At 52.5% G+C, this 23,563-nt stretch overlaps 1 protein-coding gene across 1 annotated transcript; it reads left to right on the top strand.

Annotated features, from left to right (window-relative positions):
* Positions 1-17,014: 17,014 nt before the first annotated feature.
* IL18BP (interleukin 18 binding protein) lies at positions 17,015-23,077 on the top strand. Its single transcript, XM_032792739.2, has 6 exons — positions 17,015-17,136; positions 18,472-18,540; positions 19,353-19,418; positions 19,891-20,020; positions 20,526-20,750; positions 22,563-23,077. The coding sequence occupies exons 1-6, from the start codon at positions 17,106-17,108 to the stop codon at positions 22,579-22,581; spliced, it is 540 nt and encodes a 179-aa protein (XP_032648630.1). The 5' UTR covers positions 17,015-17,105; the 3' UTR covers positions 22,582-23,077.
* The last annotated feature ends 486 nt before the right edge of the window (positions 23,078-23,563 follow it).

The following is a 23,563-nucleotide window of genomic DNA, read 5'->3' as shown; positions in this document are numbered from 1 at the left end:
TACGTTAACCAGTTATTGGCATGGCTGGCTGTAAACATGACCTGTGTCCACCCCACGTGTGGTTAATACTCCATTGGCAGCTAACCATATGTCTCCCCTAGTAGCAGTCTAGACTGTCACACAGCTGGAAAAGGTGTCTTCCCTCTCTCCACTAGACTGTGCTCGTGTCCCTCTGTATGAACATAGTCTGACTAATCTATCCCCTACCCACTCTGGGCTGGCTGGCTTTCCCTTTTTCCTCCCATTAAACCCATGTGAACGTGGTCATGCAGTGTCTAGATGCGGAGTCACAAACCCGTATGACACGTGGCTGTTACAAGAATGGTTGGTGGCCCCGACTCACCAGGTATCTGTGACACGATCTGGATGTCAAACCCTGGTTCTACTTGTAGCACGTAAAGTAACAGGGCAGATAGTGATGGGTCTAGGTCACGTTATCAGTATGAATTAGGATCTAGCTAAGTATTTACACTGTCAGGAAGGGGAGAAAATGTGGCTGTTAGGTTAGGTCATAAACATGTCACCTTACCCAAGCCCTGTGCTGCTTGCTGCTATTAACGAGTAGGTGACTGAATAGCACCTGACACTAGAGCTGGCCAGGCCGTCCCTAGGGGCATGCAGAGCCCAGGACAAATCAGCCTCCCTGCTAGTCTCCTCTCCATCTGGCGCACCATCTGCCCGCCCACCGTTCTCCTCCTCGCTGTCTGCCCACCAGCCTCACCCCCCTCCTGCCTGCCACTCACCTCTCTGTTCGCCTCCTCATCCCGCCTGCCTCCTCACCTGACTACGGGACAAATGGCATCCTGATCATACATCAGTCGGGATGTAGGACAAAGGGCTAAATATCAGGGCAGTCCCAATTTTGATCAAAGCATGGGGTCTGGGGCGGTCACCCTGATTCAACCTACCCGAGGGACACCTCTGAGAGCAGTTCAGGCCAGGGAACGGCTGGCTTCTGATCTCAGCTGCTGGCTGAGTAACTCAAAAATCCACCTGGTTTTGCAGCTACCTAGCAAGAGCTCTGGTGAGTACATGAGGTGGGGTCACTTGTTTAGGCCCATTGCCCCTGTCAGTTTTACTCCTGTTAAGTGAATTCCACGTGTCTCACGGTCCAGGACCAGTTTTACAGCCAGTCCTGGCTGGCTGGCTGGCTCTTCTCTATATGTTCAGTTGCAGTAAAGTGTGACTTTTCTGAGCTCTGGGAGGCTATGTGGTATAGGGCTGCAGCAGAGGGCTGTTGGAGTCTGTTCCCACCTCTGCCACAGGCTTGCTGTGTGACCTTGGTCAAGTCACTTCCTCTACATGTGCCTCCGTTTTTCCCAGCTGTGTAGTAGGATAACTATTAGCCATCCTTTTATAAAGCCCTTGAAGACCTCAAAGAACCAGAACTAATATAAAGCATTCAGATACTGTGTGCTACCACTTCGGCCTCATTTTTCAAGGGTGACTAATGATTTTTGGGTGCCCAACTGCAAATGCCTTAATGGAGGCAGAGGCTCAAAGGGCTGAGCACCCAGCCTCTGAAAACCAGGCCCTGTTGAGGCATTTCCAGTGGAGCACCCAAAATCTCTAGGCCATTCTTGAAAATCTAGACCCCTGTTTGGCCTGGATGGCTCCATAACACTTTTGGAATGGGGAATGGTGGGGCTGAGGGGCTGGTCTGCTGTGGAAGGTAGGAGGCAGGAGCACCCTGTACCCTGACTGGCATGGCTACTCAAGAGCAAAAACTAATCTAGCCCTCTTTGATGGAAGTCCTTGTATCAGCATTTGAAAATGGGTCTCTGTCCATAGGAAGTAACTTAATTGTAACCAGTTCTGATACATGCCCGTCTGCTTAATTTGTAATGAGACAAGTGCCAGGCCTTAAGCGATATTTTTACATTCATAACTGACATAGCCTCAGCACTCCTGGACTTGCTATGAACTGCCAAGCCTAGAAGTGCCAGGGCTCAATCTGCCAAGCCCTGGTACAAATTAAGCACCGTACACGTCCCATTCTGACGCTGATTACACCGTCTCATAGACTCACAGAGATGGGGGCCATTGCAGTCAAAAGTCTGGATCTTCAGAGGAATGTTTGCACTCTCCTTTGTGCAATAGACATTGTTAAACTGAACACCTATTAGGGACTACTTCTGTCCGTATCTGTTCTGTGGAGCGCAGCAGTTTGTAATGGTTCCTGGTGGCCTTCTATGATTCCAAGGGCTTCTCAAAGTGGTCCTGGTGTTATATAGACCACAGCTCAGATTTCAAGATTTAACCTTTTCCAGATCAGCTGGCTGCCTTTGGAGCCTTAAAGCCCCACCTGATCTGCTGCGTGCTTCATGGTGCATCTACCCTCAGGACTCGTGGTTCTTGATGTCAGTGTAAGCGGAAAGAGAATTGCAGGCTAAACAGTCCTTCAATTGGTATCTTGATGGTCTCAGGTTTCAGAGTAGCAGCTATGTTAGTCTGTATCAGCAAAAAGAATGAGGAGTACTTGTGGCACCTTAGAGACTAACAAATTTGTTTGAGCATAACCACAAGTACTCCTTGTTCTTTTTGATCTCAGTTCTGCTTCACTGGACCTAGGTAGTTGGATCTCTTGCTCTTTCAGTGTCTGGTGCAGACGGGGCATGGATGAGCAAGTGAATCCCAACGTAGATGTTTTTGGTCAGTTGTTGGAATCAGAGGCTGATATCACCCCTGTGGCTGAGGGTGCGGGCCTGCCTGTTACTCTGTCCATAGTCCAGGAGGCCCTTTGCATTCTAGGTGGCCAAAGCAGCCACAAGCCAAGAATACTTTTTTGCAGTCTTCACTTGGCTAAGGAGGCCGACTGCTCCTATCGCATGTGGAGCTCACCACTGTGGCTCATTCCTTTGTCACCCCTGTGTGCCTGGGGCTACAGATGAAGACTCCACAGAGACATAAGCTACTGCAGAATCCAGCTGCCTCTCTACTTGGAGTGCTGACCATGTGGAGCATGTTACACTTGTGCACCAAAGATTGCACTGGCAGCGTATTGCACTGACCTGCTTCAGCAGTTTAAGGTGATGGGGCTTTGTAGCACAAAGCCCTTTGGTCCAGAGCTATTTCTGGGCTCCACCCCACCAATCCCCTCTCTTTCTTTCTTCCCGCCCAGAGATCCACTGAAATACTTGAGCAGACAATATGGCTGAGGCCCATTCCTGCTGGACAGACCTCAGCTTTGGAATTTGCTTGGGCCTTTGCAATGCGCACACATCCCCTGGCTTTGACAGAGCCAGGGTCAGACCTTGCAACGTGGTCTAAAAATCAATCCATTCACTCTTGGGTTTTTCCTGACAGGAGTTTGGGGTGTGGCCCAGGGAGATTGGCACAGCTGCCGTGTTAATGGTGGTTTTAGCTTTCTGTACATGTACCTAGTGGGAACAAAATGCATTTTTTTATATACACTGAAAAATAAAGAATGGTGACTATCCACCCTCAACTCCAGCTGGAAATGGTTTGGCTCTGTCAACGCTAACAGCCAACTCTCCTCAGTATCTATTGAGGGAAGACCAGGAGCACTTGTTTCTCAACAGGTCACTAGTGTGGCCAAGACGTGTTTGTGGAACCATCCAGGCCCAACATGTCTTGCCCAGATGCTCAGGGTTTACCTGGTCACCATATTTGGAGTCGGGAAGGAATTTTCCTCCAGGGAAGATTGGCAGAGACCCTGGAGGTTTTTTGCCTTCCTCTGCAGCGAGGGGCACGCATCACTTGCTGGAGGATTCTCTGCACCTTGAGGTCTTTAAACCACGATTTGAGGACTTCAATAACTCGGGCATAGGTTAGGAGTTTGTTATAGGAGTGGGTGGGGGAGATTCTGTGGCCTGCATTGTGCAGGAGGTCAGACTAGATGACCATAATGGTCCCTTCTGACTAAGTCTATGAATCTGTGAACAGGTTGTGCTGCTTAGAAAGGACTGCATCTAGAATCTGGGGTGCAGAGGTGGTATAGAGCATTGTCCCGTTATTGGGAGGGGAGAGCAACAGCAGAAGCCAAGCTAACTCCAGCTGCCCTTTGTGACTCTAGGAGCATGAGGGTATGTCCAGTGCTTTAATCTGTAAAGAAAGAGTTGCCGGGGGGTCAAAATGGCAGGACCTTGCTCACAAGTGTGGAATTTGCATGTGTTACTAAACACCATTGACAGAAGAGGTGCCGAGACTCAGCACCAGCAAGCCCAGCCTGGGAGCGGGGCTTGGCTAGCACTCTAAAGATAGCTGTCTAGATAGGGTTTGGGCTGGAGCTCCGACTCTGAAGCCCACCCCTTGCCTGTGTAGATGTGCCCATAGGGATGGAGAGCGGTTCGGTCAAATGGGAGAATGGAACTAAATACAGGACTGTGACGAGGGAGGCTGGGGCTCAACCCTCCCTGTGGAGGAAGGGAGCCACACCAGCCTTGTTCTGTTCTCTCTGGGTCCTGTCCTTAGGATCCGCGGTCCACCGTCCGGGGGACGTTTGGTCCCTGTGGAGCAGACTGAGCACAGGCAAAGTCAATAGGGGTTCAGCCTTTGATGCAGGCGGGCACCAAACACAGTATGAGCTTGTTAGCCCTACGAGCTCTGGCAGCTCTGGCCGCTTTAGAGCAGGGCAGAGCAGTGACAGCGTCAACAGGGGCCCAGCCCTTGGTTCGGGCGGGGCACCAAACAAACAGGTCAATAAGCTCTGGCCCTTTGGGGCAGGGCAGCGTAGTAGCAGAGCCAATGGGCGGTGAAAGGGGGTTTCTGCCACCCGGTTACGGGTGGCAGGGGAACGCAGGCCCACCCACTCCTCTGCGTTCCAGCCCGGGGTCCTGGTAGCGGCGGTCGCCACTAGGCGGTCAGCGGGGATCCGGGCCGAAACACACTGACGGGGTGTTTCAACGGGGATCCCGCCGAGACACACGGCCATGGGCTCGGGGCCTTCTGCGGCCTGACTATAGTCAGCCGCCCCCGGGCTACTTCCAATCCCCCCTTCACTTCCTACCTGGTCCGCAGGGTCGTCCACCCTCATGGGCTCCTCCCAGTCCGGGCTGGGTGGCAGATCCGGGAGCACCTCCGGGCAGCTGGGCCAGGTCTGGTCCGAGGGTCCCTCCGGGCCGCAGTAAGGGCTGGGCAGCTCTGGTAGTTCCGCGTCGTAGCGATGGGGAGTCAGTTCTGGTGGCTCCGCATCGTAGCGGCTGCGGGGTCGCTCCGGCAGCTCAGCGTCGTAGTTGCTGCGGGTTGGCTCTGGCAAGCCCTGATACCTGTCTCTGAGCTCCGCAGCCTCCCAGCGACGAGGGTCGGCCAGCACGTCTGCTCTGGCCGGCAGCTGAGCTGCAACTGAAGGCCGGCGCCCGGCTTTTATGCTTCCGGGTCGCCGCCTGACCCTTTGAGGGGCGGGGCTTCTGCCCGGAAGTTCCGCCCTGGGGGAAGATTGACGGGGCTCAACCCTCCCTGTGGAGGAGGGGAGCCACACTGCCTCGCTACAAGGGCATCATAACCATGTGCATGGGCCCAGTGGTGTGAGCCAAGCTTGACTTTTATTCCATCTCCAGTCTTAATAAAAGTCTAAGTTGAATTGAATATTTTGGCATATGTCCTACGAAGCCCTCTTCTACGCGACTGAAAATGGGCGTCACCAGACAAACTGGCCAGGCCAGGGACCTGACCCAGAGGAATGTAAAGCACAGGGTTCCATCTGCTCAGATTCTTAAACCACTTTGGTTCCCCTGGTATCTGAACCCCTTCAAGCAGTGTGTTAAGTGACATGAAAAAGGCTAGTCATGATTCTTTCTCTCCAGTGGGAAAACTGAGGGTTTTTTAATTAACTTGATTTATTTTGTTTGCTGGGTAACGTAGTTTTATTACAGAAGGCCTGGTCAAAGAAATGCATCTTGGGCTTAGAACAGAAAGTGATTAGCTCCTGTAGGAATATATTCCACAGCTGGGGACTAACCCTAGGGAAAGCTCAGTGTCCTGCACGAATGGGCTCTCCCCTTGCAGTTGACAGCTCCATTGTGCCAGAGGAGTGGAGATGTTGACCGTGGGCCTCGTCCCAGAGCTTCAAGCGATTGTTCACATAGCTTGGGCCTATGCTGTTGAGTGCCTTGGAGATTAGCACTGAGATCTTGAACTTGACTGTCTATAGGAAACAAGTGCTTAGGGCCGAGCACAGGTGTGATGTGCTCATCATGCAGGTGTTGCTGAGGAGCTTTGTTTAGTATTTGCTGGAGTTTCCTAAGGGCTAATGGCTTCCTGCCCAGGTACATTGTATTGTTGTGATCCAGCAGAGAGTTGCATATCCCCAAGACAGGTCCTTGTTCATCAGGGCGGGATGGAGTCTTCTTGCCAACTGGCAATGGTAGAATGCAAGAGCTTAGCGTCCGCAAGGAATCCAGTCACACTCCTAAACTATGGACTGACTTACCCAATGGTGGGTGGGTGCCTTCGGCCACAGGAGACTGCAGCAGGCTACAAGCTCTTCAGTGTCCTCAAGCTCCTCAAAGGATGGTCATTTGGGACTAGAGCCAAGGTCGGGGAGGAAGACCTGTTTTGGTAGCTGTGTTTAGTATGAGCCTGCAATGAGAGAGGAAGGAGTAAACAAGATGGGAGAGGAGGCAGCGGCTCTGGCTGAGCATCGGCTATCTAAGAGGCAGTGTGATCTGGGGGCTAGGAATGATTAAATTGCCACATATTTGCAGGGGGGAAAGGAAGTGCAGGCCTGTTATTTACCAGGCTGCACGTGGAAATGGACTGTATAGGTAAGGGATGCAAGGAGAATATGGGCTACCATGCAAACTGCAGACACACACAACTAAAATTAATCAATTTAAAGTTTTATTGGGGACAGTTACAAGGGGTAAGGGAGCAGCGTATGATTAGCTAATAGAGTTAACAAAACCTAAAACACACAATGACTAAAATATCTACTAACAATATTTATAAACAAAGATGCAGCATTTAGTACTAATTGATACTTACAAATACAAACCAACGCATAACGACCAGCAAACGTAGAAACCCTGTTTGAAACACGTGAGCTGAGAGAGAGGCTTCGAAGTGATCAGGCTCGGTTACGGGATACACAGGATTCGTTTTTCTTTCTCCTCTCCCTGCCTGCACATGGCAGGCCGGCCTAAAGTACCTACTATGACATCATAGAAGTGTCATGGGGACGGGGGCCAAAACCTGTGTGTGTTCGTTTCTGATTGGCACAAGCAAAGTTTACACCAAGTAGGGGAGCAGGTGCCTAAAAGTCTGGCTTCGCCCCCAAAGGGTGAGGAAATGCGTATTGTTTTAGAATGCGTTCAACACTGAATGACAAAAGAAGAGGCCAGGGCAATACCGGTATAGGCAAGTTCTACAGGATGCAGACAGGAACTCATCTTAACAGTAGCTGTGTTTTGTATGAGCCTGCAATGAGGAAGGAGTAAACAAGATGGGAGACGAGGCAGCGGCTCTGGCTGAGCATCGGCTATCTAAGAGGCCATGTGATCTGGGAGCTAGGAATGATTGGAGACCTAGGCTCTATTTCCAGCTCTACCACCAGCCTGCTGTATGACCTGGGACACGTCCTTTCCCACATCTGTTTCCCCTCCCACCTTTGGTCCGTCTTATCTAGCTATTCAGTGCAGGGACCATCTCTTACTAAACAGTGGCACCTAAAGATCACAGCCAATAGCGTCTGGCCAGGCAGAAGGCGGCTACTCTTAGAAATCTGGAGGAAGAGCTAGCCAGATTTGAACGTAACCTAGAGGTGCAACACAATTGTGAGGGAGATAGAGGGAGTATATTCCTCCTCACCCCCTCATTCTCTCTTCCATAGCCTGTTGTGAAGCTGCATCCAGCTCTTCCGCCATGTCGTAGGTGACTGCACCTTTGCTACTAACGATGACTATTGAAAAGTCTTGCGGGCAGTGGAGAAGAGACGGAGGATTTGGGGAAGAGCAGCTGTGCTGATACTAAATGAGTGAGTGTGGTACTTACAAATGATGGAAGTTAGAGCTACTGTTCAGGAGGTAATGAAACCTGCTATGTGCACTCCCCTAAATAGCTCTGTAACAGACCAGTGAGCAGCAGGAACCTTTTTCTGGAGGATGATTAAGCTGGTTCCAGTTCCTGACACGGTGACTGGACAGCATGAAGCATTAGAATCACAGGACTGGAAGGGACCTCGAGAGCTCGTCTAATCCAGTCCCCTGCACTCAAGGCAGGACTAAGTATTATCTAGATTGTCCCTGGCAGGTGTTTGTCTAACCTGCTCTTAAAAATCCCCAATGATGGAGATTCCACAACGTCCCTAGGCAATTTATTCCAGTGCTAAACAACCCAGACAGGAATTTTTTCCTAATGTCCAACCTAAATCTCCCTTGCTGCAATTTAAGCCCATTGCTGCTTCTCCTATCCTCAGAGGTTTTTAGTGTGTGGGCATAATGGGTGGAAACTAGCGAAGTATTCCACAGCTATGTGAAGTGACCACTCGACTCGGAGTATAGAAACATTGCTCGGGCATGCAGGAGTGAAATCAGGAAGGCCAAATCTCACACTTGGAATTGCAGCTAGCAAGAGATGTTAAGAGTAACAAGAAGGGTTTCTTCAGGTATGTTAGCAACAAGAAGAAAGTCAAGGAAAGTGTGGGCCCCTTACTGAATGAGGGAGGCAACCTAGTGACAGAGGATGTGGAAAAAGCTAATGTACTCAATGATTTTTTTGCCTCTGTCTTCACAAACAAGGTCACCTCCCAGACTGCTGCACTGGGCAGCACAGTATGGGGAGGAGGTGACCAGCCTTCTGTGGAGAAAGTCCCAAACCACTTCTATCTAGAAAGACTGGATGAGCACAAGTCCATGGGGCTGGATGCACTGCATCCAAGGGTGCCAAAGGAGTTGGCGGATGTGATTGCAGAGCCATTGGCCATTATCTTTGAAAACTCCTTGCGATCAGGGGAGGTCCCGGATGACTCGAAAAAAGCTAATGTAGTGCCCATTTTTAAAAAAAGGAAGACGGAGGCAGGAGTGGCACCAGAGTTTCTGGTGCCCTAGGCAGAATTCGAGGGGCGGCATTTTGTGCGCTACCCATGGGGCACACGGGAGCTTCTGGTTCCACTCCCATCGCGCCACCAAAGATGGACCCTCTGCCGAAATGCCGCAGGCGACAGTGGCAGTCATTAAGCTGCTCAACTGCATGCCGCTGTTTTCCATGGTGCGTCAGCAGCAGGTCCTTCTTCGGTGGCGCGACGGGAGCGGAACTGGAAGCTCCCGTGCGCCCCGTGGGGAGTGCACAAAATGCTGCCCCCTGAATCCTGGTGCCCTAGGTGACCATCTAGGGTCGCCTAATGGAAGCGCCAGCCCTGGAAGGAGGATGTGGGGAACTAAAGGCCAGTCAGCCTCACCTCAGTCCCTGGAAAAATCCTGGAGCAGGTTCTCAAGGACTCAATTCTGAAGCACTTAGAGGAGAGAAAAGTGATCAAGAACAGTCAGCATGGATTCACCAAGGGCAAGTCATGCCTGACTAACTTAATTGCCTTCTATGAGGAGATAACCGGCTCTGTGGATGAGGGGAAAGCAGTGGATGTGTTATTCCTTGTCTTTAGCAAAGCTTTTGATACAGTCTCCCACTGTATTCTTGTCAGCAAGTTAAAGTAGTATGGGCTGGCTGAATGGACTATACAATGGATAGAAAGCTGGCTAGATCGTTGGGCTCCATGGGTAGTGATCAACAGCTCCATGTCTAGTTGGCAGCCGGTTTCAAGCGAAGCACCCCCACGGTCAGTCCTGGGGCCAGTTTTGTTCAATATCTTCATTAATGATCTGGAGAATGGCGTGGACTGCACCCTACAGCAAGTTTGCAGATGACACTAAACCTGGAGAAGTGGTAGATACGCTGGAGGGTAGGGATAGGATATAGAGGGACCGAGACAAATGAGAGGATTAGGCCAAAAGAAACCTGATGAGGTTCAACACGGACAAGTGCAGAGTCCTGCACTTAGGATGGAAGAATCCCATTCACTGCTACAGACTAGGGACCGAATGGCTAGGCAGCAGTTCTGCAGAAAAGGACCTAGGGGTTACAGTGGATGAGAACCCAGATATGAGTCAACAATGTGCTCTTGTTGCCAAGAAGGCTAACAGCATTTTGGGCTGTATACATAGGGGCACTGCCAACATATCGAGGGACATGATCATTCCCCTCTATTCGAGATTGGTGAGGCCTCATCTGGAGTACTGTGTCCAGTTTTGGGCCCCACGCTACAAGAAGAATGTGAACAAATTGGAAAGAGTCCAGTGGAGGGCAACCAAAATGATTAGGGGGCTGAAGCACATAGGAGACTGAGGGAACTGGGATTGTTTAGTCTGCAGAGGAGAAGAATGAGGGGGTATTTGATAGCTGCTTTCAACTACCTGAAGGGGGTTCCAAAGAGGATGGAGCTCAGAGCTGTTCTCAGTGGTGGCAGATTACAGAACAAGGAGCAATGGTCTCAAGTTGCAGTGGGGGAGGTCTAGGTTGGATATTAGGAAACACCATTTCACTAAGAGGGTGGTAAAGCACTGGAATGGGTTACCTAGGGAGGTGGTGGAATTTCCTTCCTTAGAGGTTTTTAAGGCCCAGCTTGACAAAGCCCTGGCTGGGATGATTTAGTTGGGGATTGATTCTGCTTTGAGTAGGAGATGGGACTAGATACCTCCTGAGTTCCCTTCCAACCCTGATATTCTATGACTCACCTGGGGTCTACCCAAGCCACAGCCTTTCATCTTACTTCCTGGGGCCTTGGGCTGAACAGGAAAGCAGTAATGGGATGTTGATAGTGGGCAGTAAGCTCGTTTGCTCGATGAGGGGGAAGCAGTAGCGTGACAGGGAAAAGCCAGAATAGTTCAGGGCTCTGTTCTCAGAAGGATTGCACCAGGCTCCCCATCCCTCTTTCATGACATTCTAATTGCACCTAGAACGCCCCCTGTTTTCTCTTGGTTTCTTCTTACTGGAAGCCAGTCGGGGTCTGGAAAAGGAAGATAAGGCTGGATAAGAGGCGGGAGCAACTGACTTTCAAAGAATGGAATTTAAATTGCAGTGGAGCTAATCAAGGGGAGAACAAATATAAATATTTGTAGTGTATAAAAACCAGCTGTGGAGAGGAACTGCAGGGCATGGAACTGGAAATGAAAATGAGTAACAGGAAACTTAGAGTCCACAATGGAAAGCATGTGAGTGGCGACATCGTGGAATATCTCCCCTGGGAAATGGTGGAAGCCCTAGTGCAGCAGGGCCTGGACAATCCCCTGGAGAACACACTGCAGAGAGTGAGGGAGATGGGGTGTCTCAATAGAGAGAGACAGAATTTATCCCCTGCCAACTCTACACCAGCAATAGACCCGGTTCGTGTCAGGACCAAATTCCTGTGGAGAGGCCCCAGCTGCTGTGCCTCTGCTGTGACATTAAGCACTTACAACTTCCTTTCTTTCCACTCTCTTGTGCAAGCAGAAGCAAATCCAAAATACAGGCACATGTGCCACTCATCTTCGCTCCCAGTAGTCGGTATACATGGTAAGCCTCGTGACCCCCTAGAGATATTATCCTCCTCTTACAGATGGGGATGGATGTTTGCCATGGCAGAGTTGAGAAAAGAAGGCAGGAGCCCAGATTCCCAGCCCCCAGCTCTAGGGCAGGGATCTCAGTCACTCTTTCCACTAGGACCTGCAAGGCAGCAGCTGATGGTGATGACAGAAAGGGGAGGTGGAAAGGACCAGTTGGGTCACCTGCTTCCATTCCCCATATAGGATTGTTCCCTGCATTCTGTTTTAAGTGCTTAGAGCAGAGGTCCCCAGACTATGGGGTGTGCCCCCCTAGGGGCCCCATCCCCAGCTTCCCACCCAGCCCTGGGCCCCCTTGCCCCTCTCCCCATCCCTGAAAGTCACAGCCACACTCCTAGCCCTGGTTCCAGGGGGGCATGGACAGGGGGAGGGGCAGCATACCCCTCAAAAGGGCTAGATAGTCTGTTCGAGCAATGGCACTTCAGGGTGTTTGATGTTTCTGATATTAGTCCTGTATTTCCCATTGCTGGGCTAGTTCTCTCTCTTTGAACCAGACTAAACCCTTCCCCTCCCCCTGTAATACTTAGTATTTGTGTAACTGCCCTTACTCAAAATTTATCCAAGTTGTAAATATTTCCTGTAGGAGGTTCGACTGCACTAACAACTTAGCCCTGTCCCGTATCGGTGAAGTAGATGTTCAGTGGTGCAGCCAGCTGCCAGATCACCTGACGAAGTTCGTGGGGTTTCACCATCCACTGGGAGTGTTTCCAGTGGGTTTCTGCAGCGAGCGATGCCACTCCTGACCCTGCTCGGTATTTTCCTCAACAAGCTGGAAGTGCATCTAAAATCGCTGTTGATAAAACTCGCAGCAGCTAGAGGCTGGCACAGCGGTAAATACTGGGGATAGGGCAGCATGCAGAGGAATCTAAAAACAGAAGAACGGCCACATCCAGTCAGACCAAAGGTCCATCTAGCCCAGTGTCCTGTTTTGCAACAGTGGCCAGTGCCAGGTGCCCCAGTGGGAATGAACAGATCAGGTCATCACCAACTGATCCATCCCCTGTCACTCATTCCCAGCTTCTGCCAGTCAGAGGTTTAGGGACAGTCTCTTTGAGATCTTAAGCTTAGTGTCAAGTATCAGAGGGGTAGCCGTGTTAGTCTGGATCTGTAAAGCAGCAGAGAATCCTGTGGTACCTTATAGACTAACAGACGTTTTGGAGCATGAGCTTTCGTGGGTGAATACCCACATTGTCAGATGCATGTGAGCTTAGTGTGCGTGTTTTGCTTTATGTGCTTCGGTTATTTGTCATTTACAATCTCTTAAAATTTACTAGTTCCGCACAATTGGGGGCTTTTCCTGGAGCCTGCTTCTGGGCAGGACTCGAGAGAGGCTGCACCTGTGTCTGGTTTCAGCATGTGCCCCACTGCTTTCTAGTGCCGAATGAGTCAGCAGTTCTCTTACCAGCAGGCAGTGCAGGGACAGGAGGCAATGAGCCCACAGCGCTGCCCATGTAACGTGAACATGCTCCTCAGCGCCCCGCTGCTGCAACGCTCTGCCTCTGCCCGGCAATGTCCCGTACTGGGCCAGTGGGGGAGTTCCCACACCGTTCCGTCCGTCCTAACCCACTGCCCCTGCCTTTGTTGGGCTGGGGTCCCTCTATGCACCACGGCTGATCCCCTGTGATCGTGGCTTACCCTGCTAGTCTGGCCCTGGGCTCCTGACGTACACAGGGTGCCCTCGCCGCCCCGTGATCCTGGCCCATGCCTTGACCCGCCAGCCCGGCCCTGGGCTCCCGACGCACATGTGGTGGCGGCAGTGCCGCTCCGCAATCCCGGCCCACCCTGCTAGTCTGGCCCTGAGCTCTTTGGAGCCAGTTCACCTGATTTAATTTTTTTAAATTACACCTCCAACTATGTATGGTTGGAAATAAAGAGTTCTGCCTTTCCCCCCATGTAACCCGGGCAGTGTTGTCTGCTGCCAGCCTGAAACACCACTTGTGAGAAGTGTGCGCTATCTTCTTGCCTGTCACTGGAACGTTGACCCTGAAACTAATAATGACTCCCCTCTCCCCATGGTTAACTGTGTCACTGCTGCATGTTTTAGCAGAACCATCCAGCTCCATGGACTGAGCCAGTAAGCCCAAGATGTTTCTATGCATTTTGCTTCACTGCCCAAAATGCCACCTCCTCCCTTTCCCGACAACTGCTCTGATGGCAATGCTGTGCTTTCAGTGGATGGCAGGGACGGCGTAAAATCAGTAACCCTGACTATGAAATGAACAGACACATGGGCCTGACCAGATATCCTCCCTTGTATTTAACCCAGTATAAGCCCTTCTCTTGGGGAGGTTTGGGGGGAGTTAGCAGGTGGGTGGGTCTCAGGAAGATGAGGGGTATCAGCAGTATGATTGCGCTTTATAAATATATGGGCAGGATAAATATCAGGGAGGGAGAGGAATTATTTAAGCTCAGTACCAAAGTGGACATAAGAACAAATGAATATAAACTGGACACTAGGAAGTTTAGACTTGAAATTAGATGAAGGTTTCTAACCAGGGCCATCCTTAGGATTTATGGGGCCCTAAGCAGTGTTATTAAACTGGTGCCCCTATGCCCAATGGCAGCCCAAGGTCACAGGCCGGTGGGGGAGGGGGAGGAGGGACGAGACAGCAAAGGATAATGAGATGCCCGGCCTGCCTCACTGTGGCGGAGAGTCACAGTTCCCCGCAGAGACCCCCATACCCTCTCCCTCATGCAGAATGGACATGAAGAAGGTACCTAATGAAAAGCACTAAAACTTGGGAATAAAAATGTCGTCACAGGACTATGGTTTGATTGCCTGAAGTTTGTCAGAGATTTGGGTTCGTCCAGAGCTACCGCCGATGTACGGGAGTAGGGATGAGTTCTTCAGGGATCGATAATATTGTATCTCATCTAGACGAGTATACGATACCCGAATGCACTTCCCCGTTGATCCGAACTCCACGGACATCACGGCCGGTAGTGGAGTCGATGGGAGCTGCGGATTGTCGTCTGCGTCGGAGGATGGGAGTAAGTCGGATAAGATCCTTCGTAGCTAATAGTTGGCGTATTTACAGCGACAACCCCTGCCCGCTGTAACGAACAGGGTTATTATGCAAACGTTCGTAGTAAGGATGAGTCAGTTAGTCCTGCTGAATACAACCATTTACATGTAATGGATTACATGTCTGCCCTACCTAATTTTACATTTCTTAAGCCAGATTATTCTCTAAGATGAATTTATATGATTTTAAATGTACGTCAAACCTTTAAGCCAACATCAGATTTACTACTATAATTAACCTCATTGTAAAAAGCATTATATTAAATTAATCAGAGGGCTTAGTAGTGTTCTAACAGATGTTCATATCTGCTTTTAGAAAGGCAAACAGTAATGTTACTTGTTCTGATTCTCCAGCAGATAGGACATTTATGAAAATTTCACCAACTTTAAAAAAATGTTTTCCAAAGATTTAGTATAACAGGATTTTATGTCTTACTAAGGTATGATTTTGCTGGAGGGTTCTTTAAACTAGTTCAACGATGTCAGATAAAGAAAGGGAACTCTTTGTCCAGCTATCTGGAGGGAAGGACTGTTGTCCCTTTAAGGGCTCTGTCCGTCGGGATTGGGGGGACGGCGGTGAAGGATGGACAGAAAGGCCAGGGAGACTGAAGCATTTTTTTTTACAACTATAGTAATTAAATGTGTATTTAGATAAGGGAGGTCTTCTGAAGGATTTATTTAAAAAACATTATCTTGAAGACCAAACATTTAGGCTAAAGATGATTGTGCATCTAAGTCTATGCAAGCATTTTTAGAGATGTGATTTTATAATCTTCACAAGCTCACTAATGAAATATTTTTAAAGCAAATTTTAAACTAAGGTCCTGTAGACTGACATGTTCTGTGTAAATATCACATTAATTGCACATTGTTTTTGTCAGTAAAGTAGAAACTAACAGTATTAAAATTTATTTGGGCATAAGCTTTCGTGGGCATTCTGATGAGTGGGTTATAGCCCCGAAAGCTTTGCCCAAATAATTTGTTAGTCTTAGAGTGCCACCAAGGACAGCTAACAGGACTACCACTCTGAAACCTGTTCGTATAATACTGGGGGTTGGCAAATGCCTGTTAAATGGCTTCACTACCCTTGAATGGCTCTTAACAGTTTCAATGTTGTGCTAATAGTCTGGCAGCGTGGACGGGCTTTTTCACTCTTAGCTATAGATTCCTCTCAGGGAAGACTCACCAGGCTTGCAGCCAGCATCTGTGGGAGCTGCAGAAGGGTCAGAACAGGGATAGGAAAACAAGTGCATGGACACTAAGACCCGTGGTGCCCCAAATTTTCAGGTGCCTACGCAGCTGCCTATGTTGCCTATGCCTAAGGACGGCCCTGTTTCTAACCATCAGAGGGTGATGGTCTGGAACAGCCTTCCAGAGGGAGCAGTGGGGGGAAAAAGACATATCTGGCTTCAGACTAGCTTGATAAGTTTATGGAGGGGATGGGTATGATGGATAGCCTAATTTTTAATGATCTCTGATTATCAGCTGGTAATATTCCCAATGGTCTGTGATGGGATGTTGGGGTGGGATTCGAGTTACTACAGAGAATTCTTTCCTGGGTGCTGGCTGGTGAGTCTTGCCCACGTGCTCAGGGTTAGCTGATCGCCATATTTGGGATCGGGAAGGTTTCTCCTCGCGGGGCGATGGTGAGAGCCTGGAGGTTTTTTCACTTCCTCTGCAGCGTGGGGCGTGGTCAATTGCTGGAGATTCTCTGCACCTTGGAGGTTCAAACCACGATTGAGGAACTTCAGTAGCTCTCGACGTAGGTCAGGGGTTGTTACAGGAGTGGTGGGTGATGTTCTGTGGCACTGGTTGTGCAGGAGGTCAGACTAGTGATCATAATGGTCCTCTGACTTTAAGTCTCTGTGAGATCTATGAGCTGGGTGAGATGGGCCTCAGGGGCATCAGCAGCAGGGTGGGGCAGTGTCTCAGGAAGTGGTTGGGAGGAACGCAGCCAGAGGCACGTGGTTGGAAGTTGGGGGTCAGCAGTGGGGAGGGGTGCTTGGGATGAGGAGTCAGCAGCCAGGGGATGGGTTCAGGGAAATGTGTGGGGGGGGGGGGGTCGCAGCGGAGCATGTCTCAAGACGAGTGGGGTGTCAGCCCGCAAGAGGGTGGGTCTTGGGGTGATTTGGGTGGGGGGTGTCAACAGCCGCAGAGGGTGGGTCTTGGGGTGATTTGGGTGGGGGGTGTCGGCATCCAGAGGAGTTTGTCTCAGGGCTGGGGGTGGGGGGGGTCAGCACCTGGAGGTGGGGGTTTCAGGGAGATGAGGGGTGGTCAGCTACTGGGCCATTAGGTCTTGGGGGCCAGGTGTCATACTGCTGTGTGGGGATTGTGGCAAAGGTGATCAGGGAACTCGCGCGCGCGCACACACCCACACACACACACACACACACCATATATGATTCCCCCCCCCTTCCTCCCCCGCCCCCCCACCGCTCTAGGAGTGGCTGGGGACATCCCCCTGCTGAGTGAGCCACAGGATAAATACTTCCTCCACGAGCGGCTCCGGGCAGACAGCCCAGCCTGGCAGGATGGACACAGCCACAGCCCGCAGACGCCCAGGTAAAGAGCAGCTGCTCACACTTGGGGGGAGGGGGGTGGATGGGGGGGCACCTAGTATGTTTCCCTTCAAGGCAGCTTTTTTTGTCAGCCTGCCACAAAGAGGCTGATTTGCTGGGGGCTCCATTCTTGGGACCCCCCCACAACATGATATGTTCTTGGGGGGGGGGGGGATCCCCAGAACAGAGCCCACACACACACACACACACACACACACACACACACACAAAACCCCTCACTGGCTTTAACGGGTTGGTGACATCCTGTCTTGCTGCCAGGCAGGCTGGGACGGGCGCTGTTGGGGTTGGACTGGGGAGCTGGTGGGTCAGTTCCAGCCAGCACCGCCTTTGCCACGGCGCTTAATTGCTTGTGGGGGTCAGTGCAGTGGTTGCACTCGATCTGTACGCTATGGTCCCTGCCCCCCAGAGCTTCCAAGCAAAACCAAGAGCAGTGAGAGGGAAAACTGAGGCCCCGAGGGGCAGTGAGTGGGAATAGACCCCTGGCTGCCAGCCCAGTGCTCTAGCCGTGCTGCAGCTCCCAGCTTGCCATGCCTCAGTTTCCCTATGTGTGAGATGGGGGAATCACAGGTGGTCAGTGACTGTGCTCAGATGGGGGAGCCAGGGACAGCAGAGAAATCTTATAGCGCCAAACTCCTCTGAAGGGCAGAAGCGAAGGGGCAGGGGGATGTGTTCCCAGCCCTGCCCCTTGCTCCTGCAGTTTGGGTTGGGGGGACAGGCTCAACAGTGAGGCCTTCAAGGGGATCTCTTCCATCCTCTGCCCTGCACGCGGCCCATGCGTGAGGAACAACAGCCATGAAGGTATGGGGGGAGGGGGGGGGTGTCGGGGCGGGGAGGCCAGTGGCTGCTTTGGTTACATGGGTGCAGAGCTTCCAAGGGATTCGGCTGCCAAGCTGCCATTGAGTTCAGTCCTTTGGGGGTCTGGGCCCTCGCAGCCCGTCCTGTGTCTGGAGGGTAAGAGGCCGGGGCAGTGCTGGGACGGAGCCTGGAGGGTGAGGCAGAGGAAAGGAGCGGCAGGGTGAATGCAGGGCTGGGGGCTTAGGGTATTTAGCAAGCTGAGCCCTGGCCACAAAGCATGGAGCCCCCTGTTGTATCATTACCCCATTGTACAGATTGGGGAAACTGAGGAATAGTGAGGGGAAGGGTCACACAGCAACAGAGGCAGGATGAGAACCCAGGCCACCCTCCCATAGAAACAGGCTAAGCCCCCCTGCCTCTAGGTGGGGCACTGTGGCTTGGAGCACCCCATGGGCAGGGCGGGCTGCTCCCATTCCCCACCCCAGCCCAGCCCTGCTAATGCTGCCTTCTCTTGTGCTCCCAGGTGTGATGGGAGCTGTTCCCTGGCTCCCTCTAGTCCTCCTTTGCGGCTGCAGCCACTTCCAGAGCTCAGGTAAGGCGAGGGCGGCCGGACAGCGTAGGGTCCTTGTGTTTGTGAACGTGTGGGACAAACAGCTCTGTCCCCGTTCCGGTGTAGTGGGGTGGGGACAGACGGACGGTGTGAGATCTCCGTGTGCTGCAACTCTGCCAAGGTCTCCAGGCCCCTGCACATGCTGTTCTCCCCCCTACTGGAGCTGTTAACCTATTTGACTTCTCCATCACCTGGAGGCTAATCGAGGCGCTCTGCTCCCTCCATGAGCCACACATTACTGGGCTCGTGCAGGGGGGTTGGGTGAGCTCTATGGCCTGTGCCAGCCAGGATGGAGAGGGGCAGGCTAGATGAGCAGAACTGGTGCCTTCTGGCCTTAAATTCCCATCAATAATCTGCTGCAGTGAGTTCTGCAGGTTAAAAGTACCTGCTGTGCCAACACTTGACAAGTGGGGGCTTCAGGGACCAGCTCATTGGCTTTAAAAGGAAGGGTTCAGCTCCCCCTCCCCCCCCAAGTTTGTCCATATTCCTGTCCCCCGGCAATGGTCATCATTTCTGAGCTCTGTTCTTGCTGTGAGGTGGGCTGGGGTCCCTGAAATGTGTATGGCAGCCACCAGCCTGAGGCCTGGCTGGGAGCCTGGACTTGGGGGCTCTACTGCTGCATCTGCCAGATTTACTCTATCACCACCTGGTCACCTGACAGCTCCATGCCTCAGTTTCCCCATGTCTAGCAAGTGCTCTGCCTTCCTCTGTGTTGTTTGTGCACTGCCTAGGTGCCAGTCTGTGCCCCAAGGAACCGCCCCCCACTGCCTTTCACCAAACGCTTCTGCTTTCAGATGCAGCTTCCAGCCTGCGCCCACAGCTCATTACGCCCCTGAAGCCTGTGAAAAGTCCCACTCTAGGTAATTGACGTTCTCTGTCCAGCTATGCACTGTGGGCACTGGGCGGGCATGGGGGAGAAATCGATCACAGCAGGTCGGGGTAGCACACATGGCCCTACACAGGGGACCAGCAGCCCTGACTCCCATTCACACACCAGACACTCTGCATCTGTAGCAATTCAACAGGGCCCAGCCGCATGCAGGCCCTGCCAGACTAAAGCAGAGACGCCTGGCTTGAGCGGCGCGAGGGTGTCCAGGCCCTGAGTGTGTCCAGCCCCCGGGGGCTCTGGGATTTCCAAGAGGGCTGGCATTCCCTCCACCAGTGGGGCCCACCCCATGGGGATGCAGTTCCCATGGTGATGTTCCCCTGGCGGGGGGGGGGGGGTGTTGTCCTACTGCTGCCAGGGGACCCCAGAGCCAGGCCCTGATGGGGACATGCCCTTGCCTTGGCCCCTGACGTCGCAGCTTCCTGTCGCTTCACCTCCTTGTCCAGGGAAACGCTTCAGTGTCAACTGCCAGGCTCAGAGCCCCTTCCCGAGGATGACCCTCATCTACTGGCTGGCAAACAGCTCCTTCGTGGAGGACCGATACCCAGACGAGGCAGTGAGCGAAGGGGACGTCGTGTGAGTAAATACCCCCAGATGGGGGGGAGCTGGTCCCCCGTGCCTGCTGACCTGCCCTGCTCCCAGCGTGGAGAGCCCGACAGCACAGGGAGAGCCTGCAGCGGGGCTGGCTCGGGGGCCTGGCCCTGGATCCAGCCCCTTCCCCCAGGAGCTCACCCCTTTGGCTCCAGGGCTCTGAGCAGTGGTAGTTTGGGGAGGGAGAAGCTCAGGCCAGGACTTGGGACCCGCCCACTGGAGCTAAAGGAGAAGTGTTTGGGCCCAGCGGCGCTGAGTCCCTGTGGGTCACAGCAAGGAGGGGTGGCTCAGCTGCAACTCAGAGCCTTGGTGCAGTGCCGTGAGCCTGGCTTCACCCCCTCGCTCCTCTGCAAACATGCCCTGGGAGCTGTCCATGCAGCTGTTTCTGGGGTGGGGGGACTGTTTGGGCCCATGCCAGCTCTCTGGTATCCTCGCTGACACCCAGTCAAGCACTGCAGCCAGCTCAGCAGCCCTGCCTCTTCCCTCACAGAACGGAGCCCAGGGGCACCAAGGTCCTCCTGACCCGGGAGCTGCTCTTCCGCTCCTTCTCCCGGCGGGACTGGAGCACCTCGTTCCTGTGCATGGTGAGGAACCCAGCCGGGCTGGAAAAGGGACTGGTCCACTGGGACCCTGAGCCACCAGCCCAGATCTCCGAGCCACAGCAGGAGACAAGGCAGGACATCCAGACCCTGACGAGCACCCCCACCATGGACTGGTGAGAGCCCATAATGGCTATGGGGAGGAGGGTGTGGGCACAGGCCAGCCCCAGTGCAAAGCCTCGAACAAGGTCACTCACTAACTGCTCAAAAGCAAAGGAAGCTGCCAGGGGATAAGAGGGAAGGATCTCTCCTGGGTCAGTGACTGGTTAAAAGGCAGGAAACAAAGGGTAGAAATAAAGGGTCAGTTTTCAGAATGGAGAGAGGTAAATAGTGGTGTCCCCGAGGGGTCTGTTCTGGGCCCAGTCCTATTCAAGATAGACATAAATGATCTGGAAAAAGGGTGAACAGCGAGGGGGCCAAATCTGGAGATGATACAAAACTACTCAACACAGTTAAGTCCCAGGCAGGCTGCAAAGAGCTACAAAAGGATCTCGCAAAGCTGGGTGACTGGGCAACAAAATGGCAGATGAAACTGAATGTTGATAAATGCAACGTATCAGAGGGGTAGCCGTGTTAGTCTGGATCTGTAAAAGCAGCAGGGAATCCTGTGGCACCTTATAGACTAACAGACGTTTTGGAGCATGAGCTTTCGTGGGTGAATACCCACGTCGTTGGATGCATCCGATGAAGTGGGTATTCACCCACGAAAGCTCATGCTCCGATAAATGCAAAGTAATGCACATTGGAAAACATAATCCCATTTAATTACGGGGTCTAACTGAACTGTTACCACTCAAGAAAGAGATCGTGGAGTCATTGTGGGTAGTTCTCTGACATCATCCACTCAATGTGCAGCCGCAGTCAAAAAAGCGAACAGAATGTTGGGAATCATTAAGAAAGGGATAGATAGATAGTAAGACAGAAAATATCATGTTGCCTCCGTATAAATCCATGGTATGTCCACATCTTGAATACTGCGTGCAGATGTGGTCGCCCCATCTCAAAAAAGATATATTGGAATTGGAAAAGGTTCCGAAAAGGACAACAAAAATGCTTAGGGGCATGGAACAGCTTCCATATGAGATTACTAAGACTGAGACTTTTCAGGTTGGAAAAGAGACAGCTAAGGCGGGATATGATAGAGGTTGATAAAATCATGACAAGCATGGAAACAGGAAATCAGGAAGTGTGATTTACTCCTTCTCATAACACAAGAACTAGGGGTCACCAAATGAAATTAATAGGCAGCAGGTTTAAAACAAACAAAAAGAAGTAGTTCTTAACACAATGCACAGTCAGCCTGTGGAACTCCTTGCCGGAGGATGTTGTGAAGGCCAAGACCATAACAGGGTTCAAAAAAGAACTAGAGAAGTTCACGGAGGACAGGTCCATCAATGGCTGTTGGTCAGGATGGGCAGGGATGGTGTCCCAGCCTGTTTGCCAGAAGCCGGAAATGAGTGACAAGGGATGGATCACTTGGTGATGACCTGTTCTGTTCATTCCCTCTGGGGCACCTGGCACTGGCCACCGTCAGCAGACAGGACACTGGGCTAGATGCACCTTTGGTCTGACCCAGTCTGGCCATTCTTATGTTCTTAAGGGGTTGGAGGCACCAAGGCCCAGCCCCCGCTGCAGTCTCAGCTGTACAGCACTTTCCCAGAGGTAGGGTAGGAGCTGTCCCATGCTCAGGGTCGGGGCTGCCACTGCCCCTGGAGCCCCACCCCTTCTCTTCGCTGTGAGTAGGGGGAGAGCTCCTGGGTTCCACCCCAGTGACAGCTGCAAGGGGCTGGCTCAGAGTGTAGGGAATCAGCCTGCACCCCCAGAGCTGCTGGAGCCCCGAGGGAGGCAATCCCTGCATGGGGCCCCAGCTGTGTGGAAATAGCAGACATCTGCCAGCTTGGCACTAACCACACTTTGGCTTTCCCCAGGGCCAAGAGCACGGACTGAGCGCGGGGAGAGCAGCGCCGGCCCCCGAGAGGCATCGATATTGTACCCATGGCTGCCAAGCTCCACTTCCCTGGCAAAGCCCTGCCAGCCTCCCTCCACGGCCCAGCTGCCTTCCCCTGCCCCTTCTGTTTCCCCTGTGTCTGCTTGGAGCCCCACCCCAAACACACTGCACTGGTGAGGGAGGCTCCCATAGGACTTGCCCTTGGGTCACGGCCTGGGAAAGGCCCACGTCTTCTACCCACCCCCATCCCTCTTCCACTGCTCTGGCAGGGTCATTCTCGGCCCTAGTGACCAAAGCCACCCCCTGCTGCCAGCCCAGCCTATGAGTGAAGAGCAGGGTCCCTTCAACAGCTGCCAGCAGTGCCCTGCCTGTTACATGCCTGGGGGCAGCACCAGCTTGGGGCAGGGGCTGGGAGACCAGCACCCCCTGGCCTGTGGCTGCCAGCTCTCTTCCCACGTCACACAGCATCTATTAAATAAACAGACAACACTCTGCACGGGCTGCGCCACTTTCTTGTAGCCATCTCAGCCACAGTCGTGGAGGGAGAGGCAGAGGGGAGTGGCCTTGTGGGTCAGGGCAGAGCCAGAGTGGGCTGAACACTTGCAGAACAGCAAGGGCAGAAGGGCAATTGGGGGGGTGGGGCAGGAGGTGTCAGAGGGGGAAGAGGACCAGCTTGAACAGGACAGAAGGGGAAGTTAACGGAGCGAGCCAGAGGGCAGCTCCAGGACAATGCCATGGGCAGGGGGAGGCCAGAGGGAAGGGTGCAGGAGGAGGCAGCTGCAGCTGGATGAGAAGCCAGTAGAGAAGCAGCAGGCCTGAGACTCAGGTGAGGGACACCAGGATAGGTGCTGGTGTCTGGGTGCGATGAGGAGGGGAGACAGGCTGGAGAGGAGGGAGGTGCGTGGGATGGTAGGAGAAGACACAGGCTGCTGACATGCAGAAGCAGCTCGCTCCATGGAGGGGGTTGTGTGCCCCCCACTC

The sequence above is a fragment of the Chelonoidis abingdonii genome, chromosome 1 (assembly GCF_003597395.2).
Source record: "Chelonoidis abingdonii isolate Lonesome George chromosome 1, CheloAbing_2.0, whole genome shotgun sequence".
NCBI lineage: Eukaryota > Metazoa > Chordata > Testudines > Testudinidae > Chelonoidis > Chelonoidis abingdonii.
The sequence above is the reverse complement of the archived record's forward strand: the minus strand, read 5'-3'. Positions and strand labels throughout refer to the sequence as shown.

Excerpts from the sequence above, each read along its gene's own strand:
- IL18BP (XM_032792739.2), top strand. The coding sequence starts at position 17,106 with ATGGACACAGCCACAGCCCGCAGACGCCCAG. Across the intron at positions 18,541-19,352 it reads CAGCCACTTCCAGAGCTCAG|ATGCAGCTTCCAGCCTGCGC; the intron begins GTAAGGCGAGGG and ends TTCTGCTTTCAG. Across the intron at positions 20,021-20,525 it reads GTGAGCGAAGGGGACGTCGT|AACGGAGCCCAGGGGCACCA; the intron begins GTGAGTAAATAC and ends CTTCCCTCACAG.